Source organism: Mastomys coucha, unplaced genomic scaffold (assembly GCF_008632895.1).
Source record: "Mastomys coucha isolate ucsf_1 unplaced genomic scaffold, UCSF_Mcou_1 pScaffold15, whole genome shotgun sequence".
Taxonomy (NCBI): Eukaryota; Metazoa; Chordata; class Mammalia; order Rodentia; family Muridae; genus Mastomys; species Mastomys coucha.
Genome location: NW_022196897.1, coordinates 104,742,571 through 104,764,628, shown reverse-complemented (window position 1 = coordinate 104,764,628; position 22,058 = coordinate 104,742,571). Strand labels below are relative to the sequence as shown.

At 41.7% G+C, this 22,058-nt stretch overlaps 2 protein-coding genes across 2 annotated transcripts in view; one reads left to right on the top strand and one right to left on the bottom strand.

Annotated features, from left to right (window-relative positions):
- Nusap1 (nucleolar and spindle associated protein 1) overlaps positions 1–17,722 on the bottom strand; it is a 31,055-nt gene extending 13,333 nt beyond the window's left edge. Inside the window, exons 1-5 of the mRNA XM_031371525.1 lie at positions 17,455–17,722; positions 12,356–12,424; positions 7,432–7,578; positions 4,592–4,748; positions 1,231–1,329 (exon numbers count right to left, since the gene is read on the bottom strand). Of these exons, the coding sequence (XP_031227385.1) occupies positions 1,231–1,329; positions 4,592–4,748; positions 7,432–7,578; positions 12,356–12,424; positions 17,455–17,547 (565 nt within the window). The 5' untranslated portion in view covers positions 17,548–17,722. The remainder of the gene's footprint in view (positions 1–1,230; positions 1,330–4,591; positions 4,749–7,431; positions 7,579–12,355; positions 12,425–17,454) is intronic.
- A 114-nt stretch (positions 17,723–17,836) lies between these two features.
- On the top strand, positions 17,837–21,886 carry Oip5 (Opa interacting protein 5). The gene is made up of 4 exons (XM_031373249.1): positions 17,837–18,202; positions 18,439–18,505; positions 19,203–19,325; positions 21,688–21,886. The coding sequence occupies exons 1-4, from the start codon at positions 17,899–17,901 to the stop codon at positions 21,884–21,886; spliced, it is 693 nt and encodes a 230-aa protein (XP_031229109.1). The 5' UTR covers positions 17,837–17,898.
- Positions 21,887–22,058: the final 172 nt, after the last annotated feature.

Here is a 22,058-nt window from a genome sequence, read left to right as displayed (position 1 = left end):
AAAAAAAAAAAAAAAAAGAATTAAACATCATGCTGAATGTGGTGGCACATGACTATAAACACAACACACAGTAGGAAGAGACAGGAAGATTAAAAATTCAAAGCCAGCCTTGGATACACGGTGAGTTTGGGGCCCCATAGGCTATATTAAGACCCTGTCTCAAAAAAAAAAGCAAAAAACAAAAGGCAAAAACTTTAGGTCAAAAGATTTAGGACTAACCACACTGAGCAGGAGTAGTCTGTCAGACTCTACCCTGCGCTATTCCATTATTGCATGTCTTTTTCCTTTTTGCATTATTGTTTTTGTTTGTTTTGTTTTGTTTTTTTTCAAGACAGGGTTTCTCTGTAACCTTGGCTGTCCTGGAACTCACTCTGTAGACCAGGCTGGCCTCGAACTCAGAAATCCACTTGCCTCTGCCTCCCAAGTGCTGGGATTAAAGGCGTGCACCACCACCGCCCAGCTACATTATTGTTTTAAATGTATGAATGTTTTGTCTGCACATACCTGGTACTAAAGGGTTAGGTGCCCTGAAACTGGAGTTACAGATGGTTGTGAGCCACTAGGTAGGTGCTGAGAATTGAACTTGGGTCTTCTGCTCTTAATCTCTGAACCATTTCTCCATCCACAATTACTTAACTTCTAATATATCATGAACAGTATTCTATTATAAATATGTAATAACCTATGTCTCAAGTAACATAAGGCAGATGAGAAAAATGTTCTTGTCTTTTTGATGTACTGAGACAGAATGTCATACTATAAGACAGGCTCATCCAAACCATGTAACCAAGACTCTGGCTCCCAAGTGCTGAGTACAGCATATACCTAGTACTTCACAGTTAGTATTTCATCAGATATTTATTGAAGCCTTTCTGTGTGCCATTTCACCTGTTAGGTACTAAGTAGTGGAAAAAGTATTCTCAAGTTATATGCTGACCCACTGAAGCCTGAAGTACAGCCATTACCCTTTTCATTGAGAAAATCAGTGTGAGGGTCAGGTACACAATCCTAAAGCTAGGAACCTGGAGTGGTGGGACATGAGCCCTGGTCCCCACACTGACAATCTAAAGAGGGGCAGCCGGAGCCCTGGCCCCACACTGACAATCTAAAGAGGGGCAGCCGGAGCCCTGGTCCCCACACTGACAATCTAAAGAGGGGCAGCCGGAGCCCTGGCCCCACACTGACAATCTAAAGAGGGGCAGCTGCTGCTTTGCTTGCGTACAGACTTACTTGGTGTCGTGGCTGAAGTCCTTTGATTGTTCCCAAGTTTAGAAAACCCATCCATGCGTAGAGATCTTTTTTCTAAAGGCCTCTTTGAATCTTTACTGTCTAAATAGGCAGATATAAAATAAAAAGAAACATTTTTTCTATTAAAATGTTAACTTGAATAATCAAAGACATAAAAAACTTCTAAGAAACATCTATCTGGAGCTGAAGATGTAGCTTGGTATTTGAGCACTTGCCTAGCAAGTACAAGGTCTTGGCACTATCAAAACGAGACAAAGAAACAAAAATCGTAAATTATTTTATCTTCTTCTTCTTGTTACATGTTATTTGTTTGTTATCACAAAGACAAAGTGTGTCTAAATAGCCTTTTTAGTAACTGGAAGTATTATTTAACCAAAACACACCAAGCGAGCTTCTTCTTTTAAGACAGGGTATCTTATGTAGCCCTAGTTCTGAAACTTACTATCAAGACCAGACTGGCCTTGAAAACATACAGATCTGTCTTTCTCTGTCTCCTGGTTGATGGGATTCAAGTGTTGACCACTACACCAGACAGAGAAGTCATAGTTTCTTAATGTTAGATGAAAGAGAGATTCTGGACTTAGATTCTTTGTACATTGTATAAGAAAGCTCTTATTTAAGAAGCATACATTGAAGCCAGCATATGTCTATAATTTCAGCACTCGGGGCAGGGGAATGGGGAGTTCTAGACCATCCTTGGCTACATAATGAATTCCAGGCCAATGTAGGTTAGATGAAATCATGTTTTTAAAAAAAATCAGGGCAGGAGAGATGATGGCTCAGCGGTTAAGAGTACTGACTGCTCTCCTGAAGGCCCTGAATTCAAATCCCAGCAACCACATAGTGGCTCACAACCATCCATAATGAGATCTGACTCCCTCTTCTGGAGTGTCAGAGGACAGCTGCAGTGTACTTACATATAATAATAAGTAAAATCTAAAAATAAATAAATAAAATAAAAATAAAAAAAGAAATCAAAACATATTATTAAGATAATATACACATCCCTCAATCAAGAAACCCTTCGTTGCCCGGCGGTGGTGGTGCATGCCTTTAATCCCAGCACTTGGGAGACAGAGGCAGGTGGATTTCTGAGTTCAAGGCCAGCCTGGTCTACAGAGTGAGTTCCAGGACAGCTAGGGCTACACAGAGAAACCCTGTCTCAAAAAAAACCCAAAACCCGCCCCCCCCCCCAAAAAAAAAAAAAAACAACAGAAAACCCCTTGTAATACATATAAGGCACCTATCTACAACATCTACAACTTATCTCAAAGTTCAGGGAAAAAAATGTATGTAATGTGTGTGCCATGTGAAGAGGAGGGTGGAGAGGGGGAGAGGGAGAGGGAGGAGGAGAAAGAGAAGAAGAGAGAGAGGGGATAGGGGGAGAGAGGTAGAGGGGTAAGAGAAGAGAAGAGGCTGGGCAATGGTGGCACACACCTTTAATCCCAGCACTTGGAGGCAGAGGCAGATGGATTTCTGAGTTCAAGTCCAGCCTGGTCTACAGAGTGAGTTCCAAGACAGCCAGGGCTACACAGAGAAACCTTGTCTCAGGGAAAAAAAAAAAAAAAGGAGAAAGAGAGAAGAGAAGAGTGAGGGAAAGATACTGCGGAATGTTAGCAGTTGGGAAAGCTGAGTGGCCTTCTACACCACACTCTGTTGGTCCCTGTAATAGGCCATCACCTCCCTAAATCCTTCCTGTCCATCTTCCAGCAAGTGTCAGAGCTAGGCAGAGATATCCCATGGCAACTGGCAGACTTCCTAAGGAATAAAACAGAGAGCACAAAGTGCTGTCAAGAAGGGCCAACTTAATTTTCTGAAAAGGCTGGAGAGATGGTTCAGCAGTTAAGCACTTGTTGCTATTGGAGCACTTGGGTTCAAGCTCCCAGCACCCATATGGTGGCTCACAACCATCTATAACTCCAGTTATAGGGGATCTGATGCCTTCTTCAACTCCACAGTCACTAGGCATGTACCTGGTTAATATATATACATGCAAGCAAAATATTCATACACATAAATTTTAAAAATCTATAAAGTAAAAGCAAAGAAACAAAAAATAAATTATTAGTTGAGAAAGTTTCAGGTAAATGTGGGTCATTTTGTTTTGTTTTGAGACAGTCTCTTGCTATGTAGACCAGGTTGGTCTGGAACTTATTCTATAGATCTGAGTAGTCTTGAACTCTGCAGATCCACCTCCTTAGTCTCTCAAATGTTGGAATTAAGGAAAGGAATGTGAAAGACTAAAAAAGGCAGATATTCATTAGGGGTGTCACCTGTTCCTGTAAGCAGCCTAGTTGAAGAAGCAGGCAAGTGTTTTTATCAGTCAAGTTCTGCAGGAAGGATAATGAGAACATTATCCTTTGATAACATTGTCACCAAGAAAATGCCCTTCCCAAACTCTCCAGAAACCTCTTATTCTGGTCTGGGTAAAAGTCATGGCTCAGGATGTAGCTCAGTCACTGAGCACTTGCCTGGCAGCTCAAGCTCCTGGATTTGATCCCAGTATCAAAGAACAAATGTTAAATAAAACTCCGTGGTCTTCTGCATTTATTTGTAGGTTGTTCTTTAATTGTAAAACACGTGAAAGTTCCAAGTGTGGCTGCGGTGAACTGTGGTTCTCCAAAGATGAGTTAGTTCCCAACTCTAGCACTGCGATGTCAACTCTCAAGATATTTAGTCAAACAAAGGTTGTTCAGGTAGCTAGTATTCCAATAGGACCAGTGTCCTTAGAAGACTGGTAGACACTCAACCACAGAACTCTTTTTTTTTCTTGAGACAGGGTTTCTCTGTGTAGCCCTGGCTGTCCTGGAACTCTCTCTGTAGACCAGGCTGGCCTTGAACTCAGAAATCTGCCTGCCTCTGCCTCCCAAGTGCTGGGATTAAAGGCATGTGCCACCACCGCCCAGCAACCCCAGAAATCTTAAGGCTGAGGTAGGAAGACTGCTGGAGTTTGAGTCCTGCCTGGGTTACAGTTTGAGAATCACAGCTCCTAAATCTATACAACAATCAATTTCTCTTTTTCTTTTTTTTTGAGGGGGGGTGGTGAGGGGGGTGTTTTTGTTTTTTATTTTTGTTGTTACTTTGTTGGGTTTTTGTTTTTGTTTTTTTGAGACAGGGTCTTCTCTCTATTTTATAGCCCTTGCTGTCCTAGAACCCACTTTGTAGACCACATTGGCCTCAAGCTCATAGAGATCCACCTTCTCTGCCTCCCAAATATTGGCATTAAAGGCATGTAATCACGACTGGCTCAATTTCTGTATTGTAAACTGCCTGGCTTACATTCCTAGGAAACGAATACACATGGTCCCCCTAGCAATCTTAATCTGCCAATGTCAGCACATACCATCTATTTCTCCTCCTCCTGAGGAAGCTGCATCCCCGTCTTCTGGCCTCGGCTCTGCCAGGGAAGGAACTTTTGCAGTAGCTCTGACGTCTTGATTTTCCTGATTTTCTTGATTTTGGAAGTTAGTACTATCACATCCTTTCATCTCCAAATGATCCTGCAACAAATTTTGAAAGGAAAAAAACCAAGAGAATAACTGCTACCTTCTTAAAAGAGAGTATGAAAAAAGAGGGGTGTGTGTTATGATGGGTCGGTCAGAGGAATAACATGGGAATAAGACTTCTGAGCATCTGTTTGACCCAGTGCTCCAAATTATAATTTCAAAAGCAGGGACTAGAGGCCAGGGACGAATGGAAAGATTTGTTCACTTACGGATAATAAACACAGGGTTTTTTTTGTTTGTTTTTGGTTTTGGTTTTTTCAAGACAGGGTTTCTCTGTGTAGCCTTGGCTGTCCTGGAACTCACTCTGTAGACCAGACTGGCCTCGAACTCAGAAATCCACCTGCCTCTGCCTCCTAAGTGCTGGGATTAAAGGCGTGCGCCACCACCGCCCAGCAACAGTTTCTTGATGCGTGGGGTCATGCGACTAAACACTACACACAGTAGCAATAGTAAAAGGTCTCTGAACAGGAAGTATCCCAAATTAATCAGAGATCAAATCTAAAGTGAACCTATTAATTCCTGGAGACCAACATGGTGGAAGGAGAAAACCAAATTCATCAAGTTGTCCTCAGGCTTCCACATGCAAGCCATGGCATGTACCCCAGCCTCCACCACATCCCAACAAAACACATAATGTTTTTAAATGTAATTAAGGGGCTAGAGAGATGGCATAGTGGTTAAGTAAAAGACTTGGGTTTGATTACTGGCGCCACATGGCAGGTCACCATCTCTAATTCCAATTCCAGGGGATCCAATGCCCTCTCTAGCCTCCCATGGCACATGGTACGTGACATACATGTAGGCCAAATACTCATCATATAAAATAAAATGAAAAATTAAATTTAAAAAAGTTATTGGGCTGGAGAGATGGCTCAGTGGTTAAGAGCACTGACTGCTCTTCCAGAGGTCCTGAGTTCAATTCCCAGCAACCACATGGTGGCTCATAACCATCTGTAATGGGATCTGATGCCCTCTTCTGGTGTGTCTGAAGACAGCTGCGGTGTACTCATATACATTAAATAAATAAAGAAATCTTTAAAAAAAAAATTAAGGCTGAGCATAGTGGCATACACATTTAATCTCAGCCACACAACAAATAAGGAAGCAGAAACAAATGAATTTCTGTGAGTTAGTTCAAGTCCAACCTATTCTACAAAATGAGTTTCAGAAAAGCAATGACTACATAGTGAAACCCTGCCCCACTCAAAAAAAAAAAAAAAAGTTAATTAAGAAAAAGTAAAGGTGGGCAGTGGTGGCACACACCTTTTATCTCAGCACCTGGGAGGCAGAGGCAGGTGGATTTCTGAGTTTGAGGCCAGCCTGGTCTACAGAGTTAAGTTCCAGAACAGCCAAGGCTACACAGAGAAAACCTGTCTCAAACAAACAAACAAACAAACAACAACAAAAACAAACAAACAAACAAAAAAGGAAAAGTAATTTAAAAAATACTTTTTCTTTTAAATTCAAAAAATAAGAAATTAGGATAGGCATATTGGCTCATACATATAATCCCAACAGTTGGACTGAAGCAGGAGAATTACCATGAGTTTACGATCAGCTGAGGTTATAGAGTTAGACTCCGAGTCAAAAAAACCACTACCACCACCAAGAGATCTGGCATGGCAGCACACGCCTTTAAGCTGAGCCTAGTCTCCATTTTGAGTACCAGCCTAGCCAGAGCTATGTAGTGAGAGAGAAGGGGAGAGAGAGAGAGGGAGAGAGAGAAAGGGAGATGGAGAGGGAGACAAGGAGGGAGAGGGAGAGAAGAGATATTATGTGGTAAAGTTTATATTTGATTTCTGCTGCTGTTTCACTACGTAGCACCAACTGTCTTTAAACTTATATCCTCATGCCTCTGCTTCCCCCACACTGAGAGTATAGCTGTATACCTTCATGCCTGGAGAAAGAAGTTCCATTTGAATAAGAATCAAGAGTAAAATCAGTGTAATCAAAGCAAGTGAGGAAGCCCCTAGTTATTCAACATGATCACACACTACTGAAAGACGAAGCACAGAATGATCACCAGGCCAGGAGCAAAGTAAGAAAGAGAGCTAAGAAAGACCACTTCAGGTTGATTCCTCTTTCTTTCATCTTTATTGCAGACCACCTATGTGAACAACACATGAGCATTCACATTATTCAATCAATTTTTGTAGGATTGCATGAATGCCTGAATGCCAGAGGAAGGCACTGTGGAGGTGAGGCTGTGGGGAGAGGCCCCCTCTCTATTATTCTCCACTTTGTTCCTTTAAGGTAGGATTTCTCATGAACTTGGAGATCTTGTTTTTAGGTTAGACTCATGGTCAACAAGCCCCAGAGATACTGTTTTCAGTCTTGTCAGAGCTACAGTTACAGGTTTGCATGGGACCATGTCTGGCTTTCACATGAGTACTGAGATCTGAACTGCACTGCAGCAAGCACTCAACCCCCGAGCAAACCCCTTAAGTGGGCATCTAATTTACACTTAGTACTAGTGAGTTCTTCCCAAGTGCTAGGGTCAGGCGTCCAGTGGGAGCACAGCAGACATAGGTCTACTTCTGAAGAGCCTATAGCACACAGTATGTTTCTAGCCATCTGGCATCATGAGGGAGATAAATGGAAGCTCACTAAAAGTGTGCCAGTTATGGTAGACTGTGGTAGTTGTGGTGGCTTCTCTTCAGTTAGCAGTTCCATTTACCTGGGAGGTAGGAATTCCATGGATGGTCTTGCGCTTCCTCTTCCTTGTTTTGGTGACATGACCACCTGATTCCTTTTCAGCTTGCTCCTCACTGCTAACTTGTATCTCAGACTCATCAATGGAGAATGCAGAAGATTGATTTTCATCCTGGGAAAAGAGGAGACAGTATTTGCCAGATCCTGCACGCATGCACACTGACGACTGCTTCCTAAGGCAAAGGAACTTGTCATAGATAACGAACTAGCACTTGCATTTTTATAAGCTTAAGTAAAAAGTTATAGCATGAACACAGGATGGGCGGAAAGGAGAACATCCAGACAAAACCCTTATACGTTCTGTTACGGCTTACACGTCAGAGCAGTGGGGAAGGTTCTTCTCATTATCCAATACCTAATGATATTAGATAGATTTCTTATTATATCTGGTAAGGAAAATCAACTTGGCTTTTCTCCCAGACCACAAGGATCTGGATGGACTGTCTTTCAGGTCTAGGGATCAAGTGGAGGTGTGCCGCACATGCTTGTAAATGCCTAGGCTAAACATCATCCAGCTCTTTTTTTTTCAGTTGAATTTTGAGACAGAGTCTCACAGTTACCCAGGCAGACTTTGACTTTTAATCCTCCTGTCTCAGCCTCCTGGGTACAGGTAGGGTCCCAACACATAAATTTGTTTTTGTTTTTTAATAAACTTTTATGGATATGAGTATGACTTAAAATATTAAATATAAGCTGTGGAAAGTATGTATTTCAGTGGTAAAACATTCACTGACCATGTCCAAGGCCCTGAGTTTGACCTTGGAGATATGACAAGCGTTATGCACAAAAGCAGCCATGAAAACCGTTGGCTCTCCCACCTTTGCTGTTGTAACGCACTGCTAAGGCTGAGTACTCTAGGGTTCTGTTTGTGTCTAGGGAATCCTGGCATGTCCATCCACAGTCTCAGGCTTGTGTGTTAAAATGAGGCTCATTGGAACTCTTCTCTCACCACCTTTAGAGCCTTACATTTACCATCAGTTGTTCTGTTACAGGCATTATGTCTTGTAAACTGTAGGTATGAGCATCTTTATTTCCTCCTCTCCTCTCTATCATGCTTAGCCTTTTTTCCCTAGTGCTGAGAAATGGAACATGAATGCTAAGCCAGCGCTCCACCACTGAGTGCCCTACTTCTCAATTTCTGTCTTCTGTTGTTTTTGGAGGCAGTGTCTTGATATGCAGCCTAGAGTGTCTTGAACTCAAACATGCTTCAGTTTCCCCAGTGGTGGAGTGAGCTGCCCATAATGTCGCACCCTGCTCTCTGGTCTCTGGATCAGAGTTGGCCATGCTGTTCTGTACCGTCGTCTGAACTGAACTGAGTCATCTCTGCTTTGCCCACCTATCTTGATTCTATACAGGGTTTACTCAATACATTACTGTAAAGTACGTTTTTGTTTGTAAGGTTTTCCATATGAGCTCTATTCTTCAGAGCTGTTTCTCCTACTTCTCTTAGTGTGTTGTTCAGGTTGCAGCTTTTCCACAATGTTTGCTGTCTGGGTTATTTGTTCATTAGGGGCTTGAATGTGGGAGGAAGCTTTTTACATTTTTTTGTTTTGTTTTGTTTTTTGTTTGTTTGGTTTTTTAAGACAGGGTTTCACTGTGTAGTTTTGGCTGTCCTGGAATTTATTCTGTAGACCAGGCTACATTAATTCGCCTGCCTCTGCCTCCTGAGTGCTGTGATTAAAGGTGTATGCCACCACTACCCACTTTTTTTTTTTCTTAAAGATTTATTTATTTATTTTATGTACACTGTAGTTGTACAGATGGCCGTGAGCCATCATGTGGCTGCTGGGAATTGAACTCAGGACCTCTGCTTGCTCCAGTCGAGCTCACTCCAGCGTAATGCACTGTAGCTGTCTTCAGACACACCAGAAGAGGGCATCAGATCTCATTACCGGTGGTTGTGAGCCACCATGTGGTTGCTGGGATCCGAACTCAGGACCTTCAGAAGAGCAGTCAGTGCTCTTACCTGCTGAGCCATCTCGCCAGCCCTTTTTCTGGTTTTTTGAGGCAGGGTTTTCTCTGTACAGCCCTGGCTGTCCTGGAACTCACTCTGTAGACCAGGTTGGTCTTGAATTCAGAAATCAGTCTGCCTCTGCCTTCCAAGTACTGGGATTAAAGGTGTCTGCCACCACTGCCCAGCCCACTTTTTTTTTTTTTTTAAAGTGGATTTTTTTCCCTGCATTTATGTCTATGTGAAGGTACGGGATCCTCTAGAACTGGAGTGACAGGCAGTTGTAGCTGCCATGTCCGTCCTGGGAATTAAATCAGGTCCTCTTAGAAGAGCAGCCAGTAGTGCTCTTAACTACTGAGCCATTGATTCAGCTCCAAGGAGGGAGCTTTTCATATATATGGCTGGATATATTAGATCCTTAGGTGGAAGGAGCACATTATGCCCATTATGAGCTGTTGTGTAGATGCTAGAAATTGATCCCAGTCACCTCTCTCCAGGCCTGCCTATTTATTTATTTACTACACAGTGAAACCCTGTCTTAAAAAACCAAACAAACAAAAAACAAAATACCCAAAGGGCAACAGTGGCCTCAAATTTGACAGCCAAAACTACACAGTGAAACCCTGCCTTAAAAAATCAAACAAACAAACAAAAAACACAAAATACCCAAATGGCAGTAGTGGCCTCAAATTTGACTGGACTTGTAAACTGTAACTGGACTACACAGGAAGACCTTGTCAAATAAATAAATAAATAGGCAGGCCTGGAGAGAGAGGTGACTGGGGTCAATTTCTAGCATCTACACAACAGCTCATAACTGTGACTCCAGTTACAGGGGATCTGATGCCCTCTTCTGACTTCCAGGCACACACATGATATATATGCAGGCTAAACACTCATACTAATATGAAAATAAACAAATCAACTTGAACAGAGGTGAAGAATTCCAGAGGTAGAATGGTCTCAAATGATGTAAGGTTCATAAAAATCTTAAAGAACTGAAGAGTTGATGGAGAATACAAGGGAACTACTAAGGAGCAGAGACAAGGAAGTGGGGAGCATCCTGATTGACCTATGAACTAGCCACAAATGAGTTCAGGATAGAAGGTCTTGAGACAACAGTTCCCTGTTTAATTAATTATCTAATTAATTAATTAGAAAGCAAATGTGCCAGGTGTGGTGGCTAGAACCTTAAATCCCAGCACTAGGAGGCAGAGGATCTGTTTTAGGCCACATTAGTCTACACAGAGAGTTCCAAGCCAGCTAGACACACACACACACACACACATATACATACATACATACATACACACACACATATACATACATACACACACACATATACATACATACATAAATACATACATACATACATACACACACACACACATATACATACATACACACACATATACATACATACATACACACACATATACATACACACACACATATACATACATACATACATACACACACACACACACACACACACACACACACATACACACTTACTTTATGGGCTGGAGAGATGGCTCAGCAGTTAAGAGTACTAACTGCTCTTCCAGAGGTCATCAGTTCAAATCCCAGCAACCACATGGTGGCTCACAACCACCCATAATGAGATTTCACGCCCTCTTTTGGTATGTCTGAAGACAGCAACAGTGTACTTATTTATAATAATAAATAATAATAAATAAATCTTTGGGCTGGAGGAGCAGGGCCGACCAGAGCAAATAGAAGTCCTAAATTCAATTTCCAACAACCACATGAAGGCTCACAACCATCTGTACAGTTACAGTGTACTCATATACATAAAATAAACAAACAAACAATCCCTCAACCATTTAAAAATGTTTTTTAAAATAGAAAGAAATAGGGCTGGAGAGATAGCTCAGTGGTTAAGAGCACTGACTGCTCTTCTACAGGTCCTGAGTTCAAATCCCAGCATCCACATGGTGGCTCACAACCATCTGTAATGGGATCTGATGCCCTCTTCTGATGTGTCCGAAAACAGCTACAGTGTACTTATATACATAAATAAAATCCTAAAAAAAAAAAAAAAAAGAGCACTGACTGTTCTTCTAGAGGTCATGAGTTCAAATCCCAGCAACCACATGATGGCTTACAACCCTCCATAACAAGATCTGACGCCCTCTTCTGGGGTGTCTAAAGACAACTACAGTGTACTTACATATAATAAATAAGTAAATCTTTAAAAAAAAAAAAAGAAGAAACAAACAAACAAAATGGGGCTGGAGAGATGGTTCAGTGGTTAAGGGCACTTGTTGCTCTTTCAGAGATCCTATGTAATAAAATAAACTTAAAAACAACAACAAAAGGAAAATGAGATCAGATCTGCTACTTAACCTGGGTATTCGTGATTTTAAGTCTGGTTTCTATCTGACTCCTCTCCTGCTGCCTCTTCTACCTCACAACATATACTTACCTTTTGCATTCCTTGGCTTTTGGCTTTTTATTTTCTTTATAAGACAGGGTCTTGCATTAGTTTAGGCTGGTATTGAACTCAAGAACTTCCTGCTCAGTCCCTGGTATGCTGGAGTGTAAGTCTGTGTCATGACACTCAGGTACTTCTGTATTTGTTTAAAGACATCTTATTCAATAGGTAACATGGCATTTTCATCACTTATAGCAAACAATGAGGCAATTACGAGACAATTCACTCCTTGGTCGTATTACTAGTGATAATAACATCATGTAATAATAACCATCATATCTTTGTCTTTTTGAGACAGGGTCAGGGTCTGGCCTAGAACTCTCTAGTAACTGTCTTGGCTCCACCTCCCAATGTTAGGCTTATAAGCATGAGGCTCCACACCATCTCCTACACCTTAAATTATCAGTAGTACGTATTAATTATCTGTTAATCAAACACTACTGTTTTACTAGCTAATAAGCGATAAAGAACATAACTCACCTGATTTTTATTTTCTTTCCTTGTTTCTGGATTCAGGTGTGCTTTCAAGGCTCTTAACAACTTGTCTGCCTGTAGAAAGAACAGCTGGCTCATCAAATAAGCAAGAAAACTATGCCAAACACCTTTTTTCTTTTGATTACTGAATGCACTCTGGTCAGGCTGGCAGACTAGAACAGTAGCTTGCGTAGAAATGGATTTCACACCCTAGCGGCAAAGTCAGTAAAGAAAAAGCCACATAGTACCACACAGCGAGGTAAGTGCGAGGAAGCTCTGGCTATCGTGGGCTCCACAGGTTAGACATCAGCAGGTCATGAGATGCCCTAGCTTTAAAACAGATGTCATGGCTGTGGCTGATGAGATCTTGAAAATGGAGAAGAGGTTCATACAGAAAAGGATGGAGAAAAAGCAAAGGAAAGAAAATAAGATAGATGATGGAGAACTAAGTTCAGCATAGCTGAAACACAGCTAATGGAGAGGAGGCTGAGAAAAAAAATAGGGAAAGTAGTCTAAAGCATGACTTGGCTAGCTAGACCTGACTCATAAAGCTTCTTGAGTATAAATTTTATGCTTGCAGCAGAGAGCAGTCACTGGACAGTGGGCATCAGGGAGTGGCTGAGACCAACTAGATCAGGAAAGCAGACCTGTGGGCTGAAATGTAATGATGGGTGCAAACCTTCTTCTTCTCTTTTTTTTTTAAAGATTTATTTATTATTATATATAAGTACACTGTAGCTGTCCCCAGACACACCAGGAGAGGGCATCAGATCACATTCCGAATGGTTGTGAGCCACCATGTGGTTGCTGGGATTTGAACTCATGACCTCTAGAAGAGCAGTCGGTGCTCTTAACCTCTGAGCCATCTCACCAGCTCTGGGTGTAAAACTTCTTAGGAAGTAAATCAGCAGGAACATCTAGTTGACTAGAGAAATGTTTGGGCCCAGTTTCTCTTGTGGCCTGTAGTGAGAGTGAGGGTCTTACAAGCCCTTGGGAAAGAGAGAACTCCTGGCCTCAATTTCTATTCTAGGAAAGCTTCCCTTGTTCTTTCCAGGAAGAGAAATACTATTCTGACTGGCTTTCCTTTTTGAAAAGATGAAATATAGTCAGTCATAGCAATCCCCTTAGATTTCCAGGCCAGAATGAGACCCTATTGTAAAACAATCAAAAATCAAGTATATTTGTTAGGTTCCCCTATTACAACCAGGTACACAGTTGAGGGCCAAAACTCTTTTAAAAAGTAATTTATTTATTTTTAATTTTAGGGGCTTGAAGAGATACCTCAAGAGTTAAGAGCACTAGATGCTCTTCTAGAAGACCTGAATTCCTAGCAACCCCATAGCAGCTCAAAGTCTGATGCCTTTTTTTGGTCTGCAGGCATACGCGTAGACAAAAACCTTTATATACATAAAAAAATAAATACAAAAATTTTTTTAGCTGGGATAATGATGCATGCCTTTAATCCCAGCACTCAGAGGATAACAGTAAACCAATCTCTGTGAACTTGAGGCTAGCCTGATCTACAAATTGAGTTCTAGATACCCAGAGCTACATACTGAGACCCTGTCACAAAATGAAATAATAAAATTAACTTTAAAGTAATACAATAACTTTAAACTTTTCTTCCTTTTTTTTTTTCTTTTCTTTTCTTTTTTTTTTTGGCTTTTCAAGATAGGTTTTTGTGTAACCCTTGCTGTTCTGGAACTAGCCCTGCCTCTGCCTGCCTCTGCCTCTGCCCGCCTCTGCCCCTGCCTCTGCCTTGCCTCTGTCCTATCTCTGCCTCTGAGTGCTGGAATTAAGGCATGTGCTAATCCAACCTGGTTTAAAAATTTTTTAATTCAAATATATTTACATGGGGCTGGAAAGATGGCTCAGTGGTTAAGTGTACTGACTGCTCTTCCAGAGGTCCTGAGTTCAATTCCTAGCAACCACATGGTGGCTCACAACCATCTGTAATGGGATCTGGTGTGTCTCAAGACACAGCTACAGTCTACTCATATACATAAGATAAATAAATAAATCATATATATATATACATATATATATATATATATATAAAACAATTTTTTTTTTTTACATAATGCCCTCCCCACCCTATCTCCCAGCCCATCTCTTTCTTCCAACTTCTGTCCATGTACCTGGCCTCGCTCTTTCTCAAATTCATGGCCTTAAAAAATGCTATATGCACACAACTCTAAGTCTATAAATACAAGCTGCTTGCTTACCCTGCACAAGCTGGAAAAGCCTGTCTGTCCTACTTCCCACAGGCTGTCTGCAGAGAAGACTGAGAGCTATCAGATCATCACTCCTAGTCTCTGGCAACCCACCCAAGTGCCCACCTAGGAGCTCAGTTTTTGACCATGCATGGACACAATCCCACAATCCTGACTCCTCCACTGTGAGATCAGCGAACCCACCGGGAATCTGCCTCCTAATATGCTTGCCTTTGTCTACTTTTTTTTTTTTTAATTATTAGATATTTTCTTTAACCTTTGTCTACTTTTAATCTGGTCCAATCTGGCCTGTATCTGCACCACCGAGGGAGAGTAAAGCCTATTGCTGCTCAGTCCAGTTCCTTGTATGTATATGACTCCACATACTTAAGATAGGCTCAGCAATTTATCAATTATCAGAAGTACAGGGCAAAGCGTAAAATTTGCTCTGTACTTTAAGTACAGGAGTTTTGTTGGGATGTGGGCCCAAACCACATGCCTCAACTGTACTAGACTTCTCTGCATGAAGACAGATATTAATAAAATGGCTCTTAGGGCTGGAGCGATGGCTTAGCGGGTAAGAGCACCGACTGCTCTTCCAGAGGTCCTGAGTTCCAATCCCAGCAACCACATGGTGGCTCACAACCATCCGTAATGAGATCTGATGCCCTCTTCTGGTGCGTCTGAAAACAGCTACAGTGTACTCACATATAATAAATAAATAAATCTTTTAAAAATAAATAAATAAATAAAATAAAATGGCTCCTATTTACTACAATGAACCTCACCTAAAGTTTTCTTTCAAATAGACAATCCATGTCTTTTTTTTTTTTTTTTTTTTTTTTTTTTTGGTTTTTTCGAGACAGGGTTTCTCTGTGTAGCTCTGGCTGTCCTGGAACTCACTCTGTAGACCAGGCTGGTCTTGAACTCAGAAATCCGCCTGCCTCTGCCTCCCAAGTGCTGGGATTAAAGGCTTGCGCCACCACCACCTGGCCTCCATGTCTGTTTTTTTAAAAGACAGGTTTCACTATGTAGAGTTGGCTGGCCTATAACTCACTAAGTGGACCAGGCTGGTCTCAAACTCGGAGATCTACTTAATCTAGGACTTAGTTCAGGGTTGACAAAATGAACCATTATGCCCAGTCTTGTTTGTTTGACATAGGGCCTTCAGTTCATGAACCCATAGTGCAGGTGTGAAGTTCAATGGAAAATTTTGTACAGTTAATTCTCTTCTTCCACTATGTGGGTCAAAATACCAGGCTTGTGTATATCAAACACCTTTATCCAATGAGCCATCTCATTGCCTGATTAGGATATGGTTTCTTAACATACTATCTCACCAAGGATGCAACAATGAGAAGTGAGGTGTCTGAGGTAGAAACAAATGAAGACATTTAGCAGGTCAAATAAAATGGCATGAAGCTCAAATTGACTGGAAGTACAAGTGTTATTCATCAGCATTAATTCATCGACTGAATAACTGTTCTTCAATTGTGCAGAGCAGTATTCTAGGAGCTGAGAGACTGGTGAACAACAGAGCAGACAAGCCTTCTAGTAGAAGCTCCCAGTGGACTAACAGAAAAAAGAGTTTATAAACCAAGTAAGATTGAAATAAAGAACACAGCAGGGGCTATGAAGCAAACCCCAAACTACATAATTGAGGTAGGATAGGGTGCTCAGTTAAGATGGTGGTGCACGCCTTTAATCCCAGCACTTGGGAGGCAGAGGCAGGTGGATTTCTGAGTTTGAGGCCAGCCTGGTCTACAGAGTGAGTTCCAGGACAGCCAGGGCTATACAGAGAAACCCAGTCTCCAAAAAAAAAAAAGAAAGAAAAAGAAAAAGAAAAAAAGATGGTGATCAGGTGATATGCAAATGAGATTAGAGGCAACAGGTGTAGTCTGATAAACAATTACAATCAGGCTAGAGGTAGAGGCACAAGCCTATACATAGTCTCAGCATGAGTTTCAGGCTACTCTAAGCTATATACTGTTTTCCAGGATAGCCTGAGCAGTAAGCATAATGAGACTTTGTTTGATTAAAAGAAAAGGAGGAGGAGGAGAAGGAGGAAGAGGAGGAGGAGAAGCAGTAGTAGCAGCAGCAGCATCCATCTACTAAGTTGGGGAGCCATTAAGCACTAAACTCAAACATTTCCAAGTACTCTTCACTGCCGTTCAGCCAGATAAAAGGCGTACCTATGGCCTCACTATTCTGTTTAAAGCATTTAAAAACATTTGTGACAACTGATTAGATATTTAGTGCAGTTTGATGTACAAATCTCTGGCATATACATGTGGGAAAGCTTCAATATAGCAAGCCCAATCTCACAAAGAATCCCCACATTTTCTCTGAACACTTGGCAAACTCAGGATTCAAAGACCTTATCGGTTTTGAAAAAAAACACCATCACAATAATGATTAATGTATGAATAATCATACTAGATAGATCTCGGGGGACAGGCATCCCATTAAAGGCTTCACTCATGAGAGTGAAGGTACTGTCAGTTTACTGATCAGTAAGTAGTAGTTTGGGAGTTTTTCAGTAGTAGTAGTTTAAAGTAGTTTTTCTTCAACTGCCTAATAACTGGCATAGAAATTTACAGTGATTACGTCCTATGGGCCTTCTTTTCCCATCTCGTATCAGGAAGTATCATTAGCATTTCCATTAAGAAGCCTTTATGAGTTATTGAAAAAAGAAGCCTCCAAATAAAGTTAACAGCCATGGCTTTTCTTTTTGGTTTAACAAATTCCGGTCACTGAACAAAACCTACCTAGTCGCCTCAAAATAGCGTTCCTTGGGGGTTCCCTGTCAGTCACTTCGTGCCCTGTCCCCCATATCCCTGGTCTCTTCTACCCCGCCCACCCAACTGCCCGCACCGCCAGCCAGCACCGTACCCTCAGGTTAGCCCGGAGGCCCAGGCTTTTGGCTAAGTTTTGCAGGTCGCTGTACTTGAAGGAGTCCAGCTCCTCTGCAGAAGGGACGGTCATCGCGTTCTGCAATCTCGGCGATACCCAGAAAAACAGCCACACAACTTGAAACAGCAGGGTTCAAAACTGGCGCCACCGGAGACGTTGACAAACCGACCTATCTATTTAGTTTAAATGAAGCCTGCTGTGCGTCCATTGGTTGCACTGCCTCGAGGGTGGGGTTTCCGATGCGGGCCAGTGGCGTGCCTGGCTGAAGACCGCTATTCCGCAAACCTAACTAATACGCAGGCGCTGACTGTACTGTGGGCGTGTCTTACAGGAATATTGTCCAATGAAGACGCAGGAAACCAGTTGGGAGGGACTTGGGGCGTGCGTGAAAGAAGCGCGGGCTTAAAAAAAAAAAAAAAAAAAATGGCGACTCGCTCGCGCCGGCGTCTTCCCTTCATCGAGACCCCGTCCTGTAGTGACTCTTGTGACACACCTTTTTCTTCTACTTCCTCCATGGAGTTGGATACTCAGGTGGTGGAAGGGTTCTCCCCTTTCGGGTCCTCCGGGTCTAAGGTGAAGGCGTCGCCTGTCGACCTGCGGCTGCCTGCGTGGTTGGAGCCTGAGAGATGTGCGGTGTTTCATTGCGCGCAGTGCTACGCAGTGCTCGGCGACACTGTGCACCTCGCCTGGGACCTGTCGAAGTCCCTCGGCGCCCTGGCCTTCTCCAGTGAGTGAGGCGAGGGCTGGCGTCTGAGGAAGCCGACCAGCGCCAGATGAGGGGTGCGGGATTGTACCTGCAGGGAGAGGGAGGCGTGGTGTTGTTTTCCCGGGTTGGGCTTCAAACCCTGGACCTCGCCTGAGCTAAAGCTGCGCCCTGGGCTGAGCCCCACCCGTCTGGTTAATTTTGATGACCGAATGAATCTGGTGGGAGGTGTTGCTTTTCAAAACCGGTTTGTCTTGCAGGAGTCACAGCCAACGTCGTTTTGTTTGAGCCCTTTTTGGTTGGCATAGAAGGTTCTCTCAAATCCAGGTACGTGTGGAAAATTCCTGAGTTGGATCTCAAGAGTTTGTGAGTGTTGTAAACAAGAAAGAAACTTCGTTTTGTGACATGTTTACTCTCTCCATACAGTATGTCTGAATGATAAAGGCTTTACCCGTTTGAACCATATAAACAAGGTATTAATTAAAGTTAAGGTTGGATGTAGGTTTTAAGGTCTGTGAGATAACTAGTATTACTTAACGTAGAGTTTATACTCTAAATATATAGACACAACATGACGACTAATTCTGTAGTATCTATAGGAAACTCTGCATCCTAGTTTGGAGGGGTTTTGTTTTTGTTTTTGTTTCTTTGAAACGAGTTGGTTTTTTTTTTAATTTATTTTATTCATGATTACACTGTTGCTGTCTTCAGACACACCAGAAGAGGGCATTGGGTCCCATTACTGATGGTTGTCGGGATTTGAACTCAGGACCTCTAGAAGAGCAATCAGTGTTCTTAAGCACTGAGCCATCTCTCCAGCCCTGAAACAGGAGTCTTGTATGGCCCCCCTGGGAGCCAGTGAACCTGATGAAGTCTATCCAAGTCCTTGAACTTACTTCCTTCTGCCTGTGCTTCTGGGTGTTAGGGTAACAGCTACTGCCACTGTACCTCATGAGCGAAGTTACAGTTATTTCTTTTCTAGCTTTTCATTATTTTATATTCTACTTCTTTCTTTTCCCACCAGCACATACAACCTTTTATTCTGTAGTTCCTGTGAGACTCCTGTTGGTTTCCATTTATATTCTACCCATGCTGCTCTGGCTGCCTTGAGAGGCCATTTCTGCCTTTCTTGTGATAAAATGCTGTGGTGAGTAGAGACATTACTTATTAAATAAGGTTTTTAAAGAGATTCTAGGAAAGTCCAGGTGTTTATAACCAAAGAAGATGCAAAAGGCCAGGCACTTTTTCATATATATATATATATCTACAATAAAGACAAAACATTATCCTAAAATAAATATTGTGATTACTTTAGATGGTTTATTGTATTGTGTCTTAATATGGACTAATTTAAGAGTGTTCTTAAGTCGGGTAGTGGTGGCTGTACTGGCTAGTTTTGTGTGTCAACTTGACACAGACTGGAGTTATCACAGAAGGGAGCTTCAGTTGGGGAAGTGCCTCCATGAGATCCAACTGTGGGGCATTTTCTCAATTGCCCCTTGTGGGTGGTGCCATCCCTGGGCTGGAAGTCTTGGGTTCTATAAGAGAGCAGGCTGAGCCAGTAAAGAACATCCCTCCATGGCCTCTGCATCAGCTCCTGCTTCCTGACCTGCTTGAGTTCCTGTCCTGACTTCCTTTGGTGATGAACAGCCATGTGGAAGTGTAAGCTCAATAAACCCTTTCCTCCCCAACTTGCTTCTTGGTCATGATGTTGTGCAGGAATAGAAACCCTGACTGAGACAGTGGCCCACACCTTTAGTCCCAGCACTTGGGAGGCAGAGGCAGGTGGATTTCTGAGCTCGAGGCCAGCCTGGTCTACAGAGTGAGTTCCAGGACAGCCAGGGCTACACAGAGAAACCCTGTCTTGAAAAACCAAAAAAAAAAAAGAGAGCGTTCTTAAACTACTAAGTAAAATTCTGGAAGGTATGCTTTTCAAAATAGTGTCATCATAGATAACTTGGAGACAGATATATTCCAAGTAAGGCAATCAGATTTTCTACCCCAGGTTTTTGTTTGTTTGTTTTGATTTAATTGGGTTTTTTGCTTTTTTCAAGACAAGGTTTCTCTGTGTAATGGCCCTGGCTGCTTGAACTTGCTTTTTAGACCAGGCTAGCCTCTAACTCACAGAGACCTGCCTGTTTCTGGAGTGCTGGGGTTGACTATAACGGTGCGTGCCACTGCTCCTGTTCTCTTTATCTGTCCTCTTGACCCCCTCTGTCTCTATGGATTTTTCCTATGTTCGCTTCCTGTCTACTGGTTGCTTGTTGCACCTCTTGACCTACGGTTACTTTATTCAATCTTTTTTTTACAATGAACAACTCTCAGATTAAAGGTGTCTGCTAGGGCTGAGCCACACAACTAGAAACAGGTTTTTCTAGTATACAGTTTTTATGTTCAGAGTGTGATCTAATATCCTGAAACAATCTTCCTAATTAAACATTTAACTTATTTTATTACAAGAAACTGAACGAATAGAGAAATGGCTCACAAGTTAACTTAACTTAGCCAGACATGGCCTTTAATCCCAGCACTCGGGAGCCAGAGGCAGGTGGCTCTCTGAGTTCAAAAGCAGCCCATTCTACAGAGTGAGTTCCAGACAGCCAGAGCTGTTTTGAAAAACAAACATTACAGATACTAATATATTTTAATGTACTTAGATGTTTGTAGTGACTTATGGGAGCCAAAACAACATTTATAAGGAAAGTCACCTTTAACTATGCGACCATTCAGTGAACAATTAGCTTTCCAAATTATTCATGCAGTTTCCAACAGGACACCATTATACTTCAATAACATATTGTAAATTTCTACTTTCTTTCTTTTCATGTTTTTTTTTGTTGTTGTTCTTTTGCTTGTTTGCTTTGAGTGGGGTCTGGCTCTTTGTCTGGCTGGTATAAAATTACTATGTATATTCAAAGAGACTCATGCCTCATTTTTCATTTATAAATTCTGTTTCTCTAGAGAACCTTGATGAATTAAAGACATAAACCATAATGCCTGGCTTTTCCCCCCTAAGTTATTGTTATTTAGAATTATATTTAAAAAGAAAACAAAAATGTAAGCATTAAAAAGCATCCTCTTATTTTTTTCTTATTTATTCGTTTGTTTTATTTTGTTTTGAGACAGGGTCTCTCTATCCCTGGCAGACCTGGAACTTACTATCTAGCTCTGGCTAGCCTTGAATTCAGAGGTCCTCCTGCCATTGCCTTCAAAGTGATGGGATCAAGGCATACACCATTATGCCTGGCCTGTTTTAAATTTTTTACCAATGGGGGTTATTAATCTGTTTCTGGATTTGTCTTTAGTTTTTTCCTGAGATAGTTTTATCACTGAGAATGGGAAAAGTTCAGGCAGAGTTTGTGGTTTTAATTGAGGGTTTTTTTTTTTCCAGTAAAATACACCATATTGCTGTAAGCCATAAGGATGGTTTTGCTCAAAAAGTATTTTAGAGGGCAAATTTGGTCCACTGGTAATAGTACTGATATTTTCTCTATATATTTTCTCTCTAGCTATCTGTTAAAAACAAAGGCCATAGTAAATACATCTGAGATGGATATTCACAATGTACCTTTACCAGAAAAGATTGCAGAGGTAAGCTTGGTTGTGTGGTTACTTACATACACAACGTTTTCATTTTGGGTTTTCCTTTTGGAGAAAGGATTTTTACTTTGTAATTGTGGCTTGACTCATATTAACCATGAGTCCTAGAACTAGGCCATATCCTATCCTTGAATATAGGCAGTTTTTAAGCATGTTGTTTTTTGTTTTTACATTTTTTTTTACTTTGTTTCTTTTTTTAAAAAAAATTTTTTTTTAAAGATTTATTTTATTTATGTGAGTACAGTATAGCTGTCTTCAGACACACCAGAAGAGGGCATCC

Excerpts from the sequence above, each read along its gene's own strand:
- Oip5 (XM_031373249.1), top strand. The coding sequence starts at position 17,899 with ATGGCGACTCGCTCGCGCCGGCGTCTTCCCTTCATCGAGACCCCGTCC. Across the intron at positions 18,203-18,438 it reads CGGCGCCCTGGCCTTCTCCA|GAGTCACAGCCAACGTCGTT; the intron begins GTGAGTGAGGCG and ends TTTGTCTTGCAG. Across the intron at positions 18,506-19,202 it reads GAAGGTTCTCTCAAATCCAG|CACATACAACCTTTTATTCT; the intron begins GTACGTGTGGAA and ends TTTTCCCACCAG.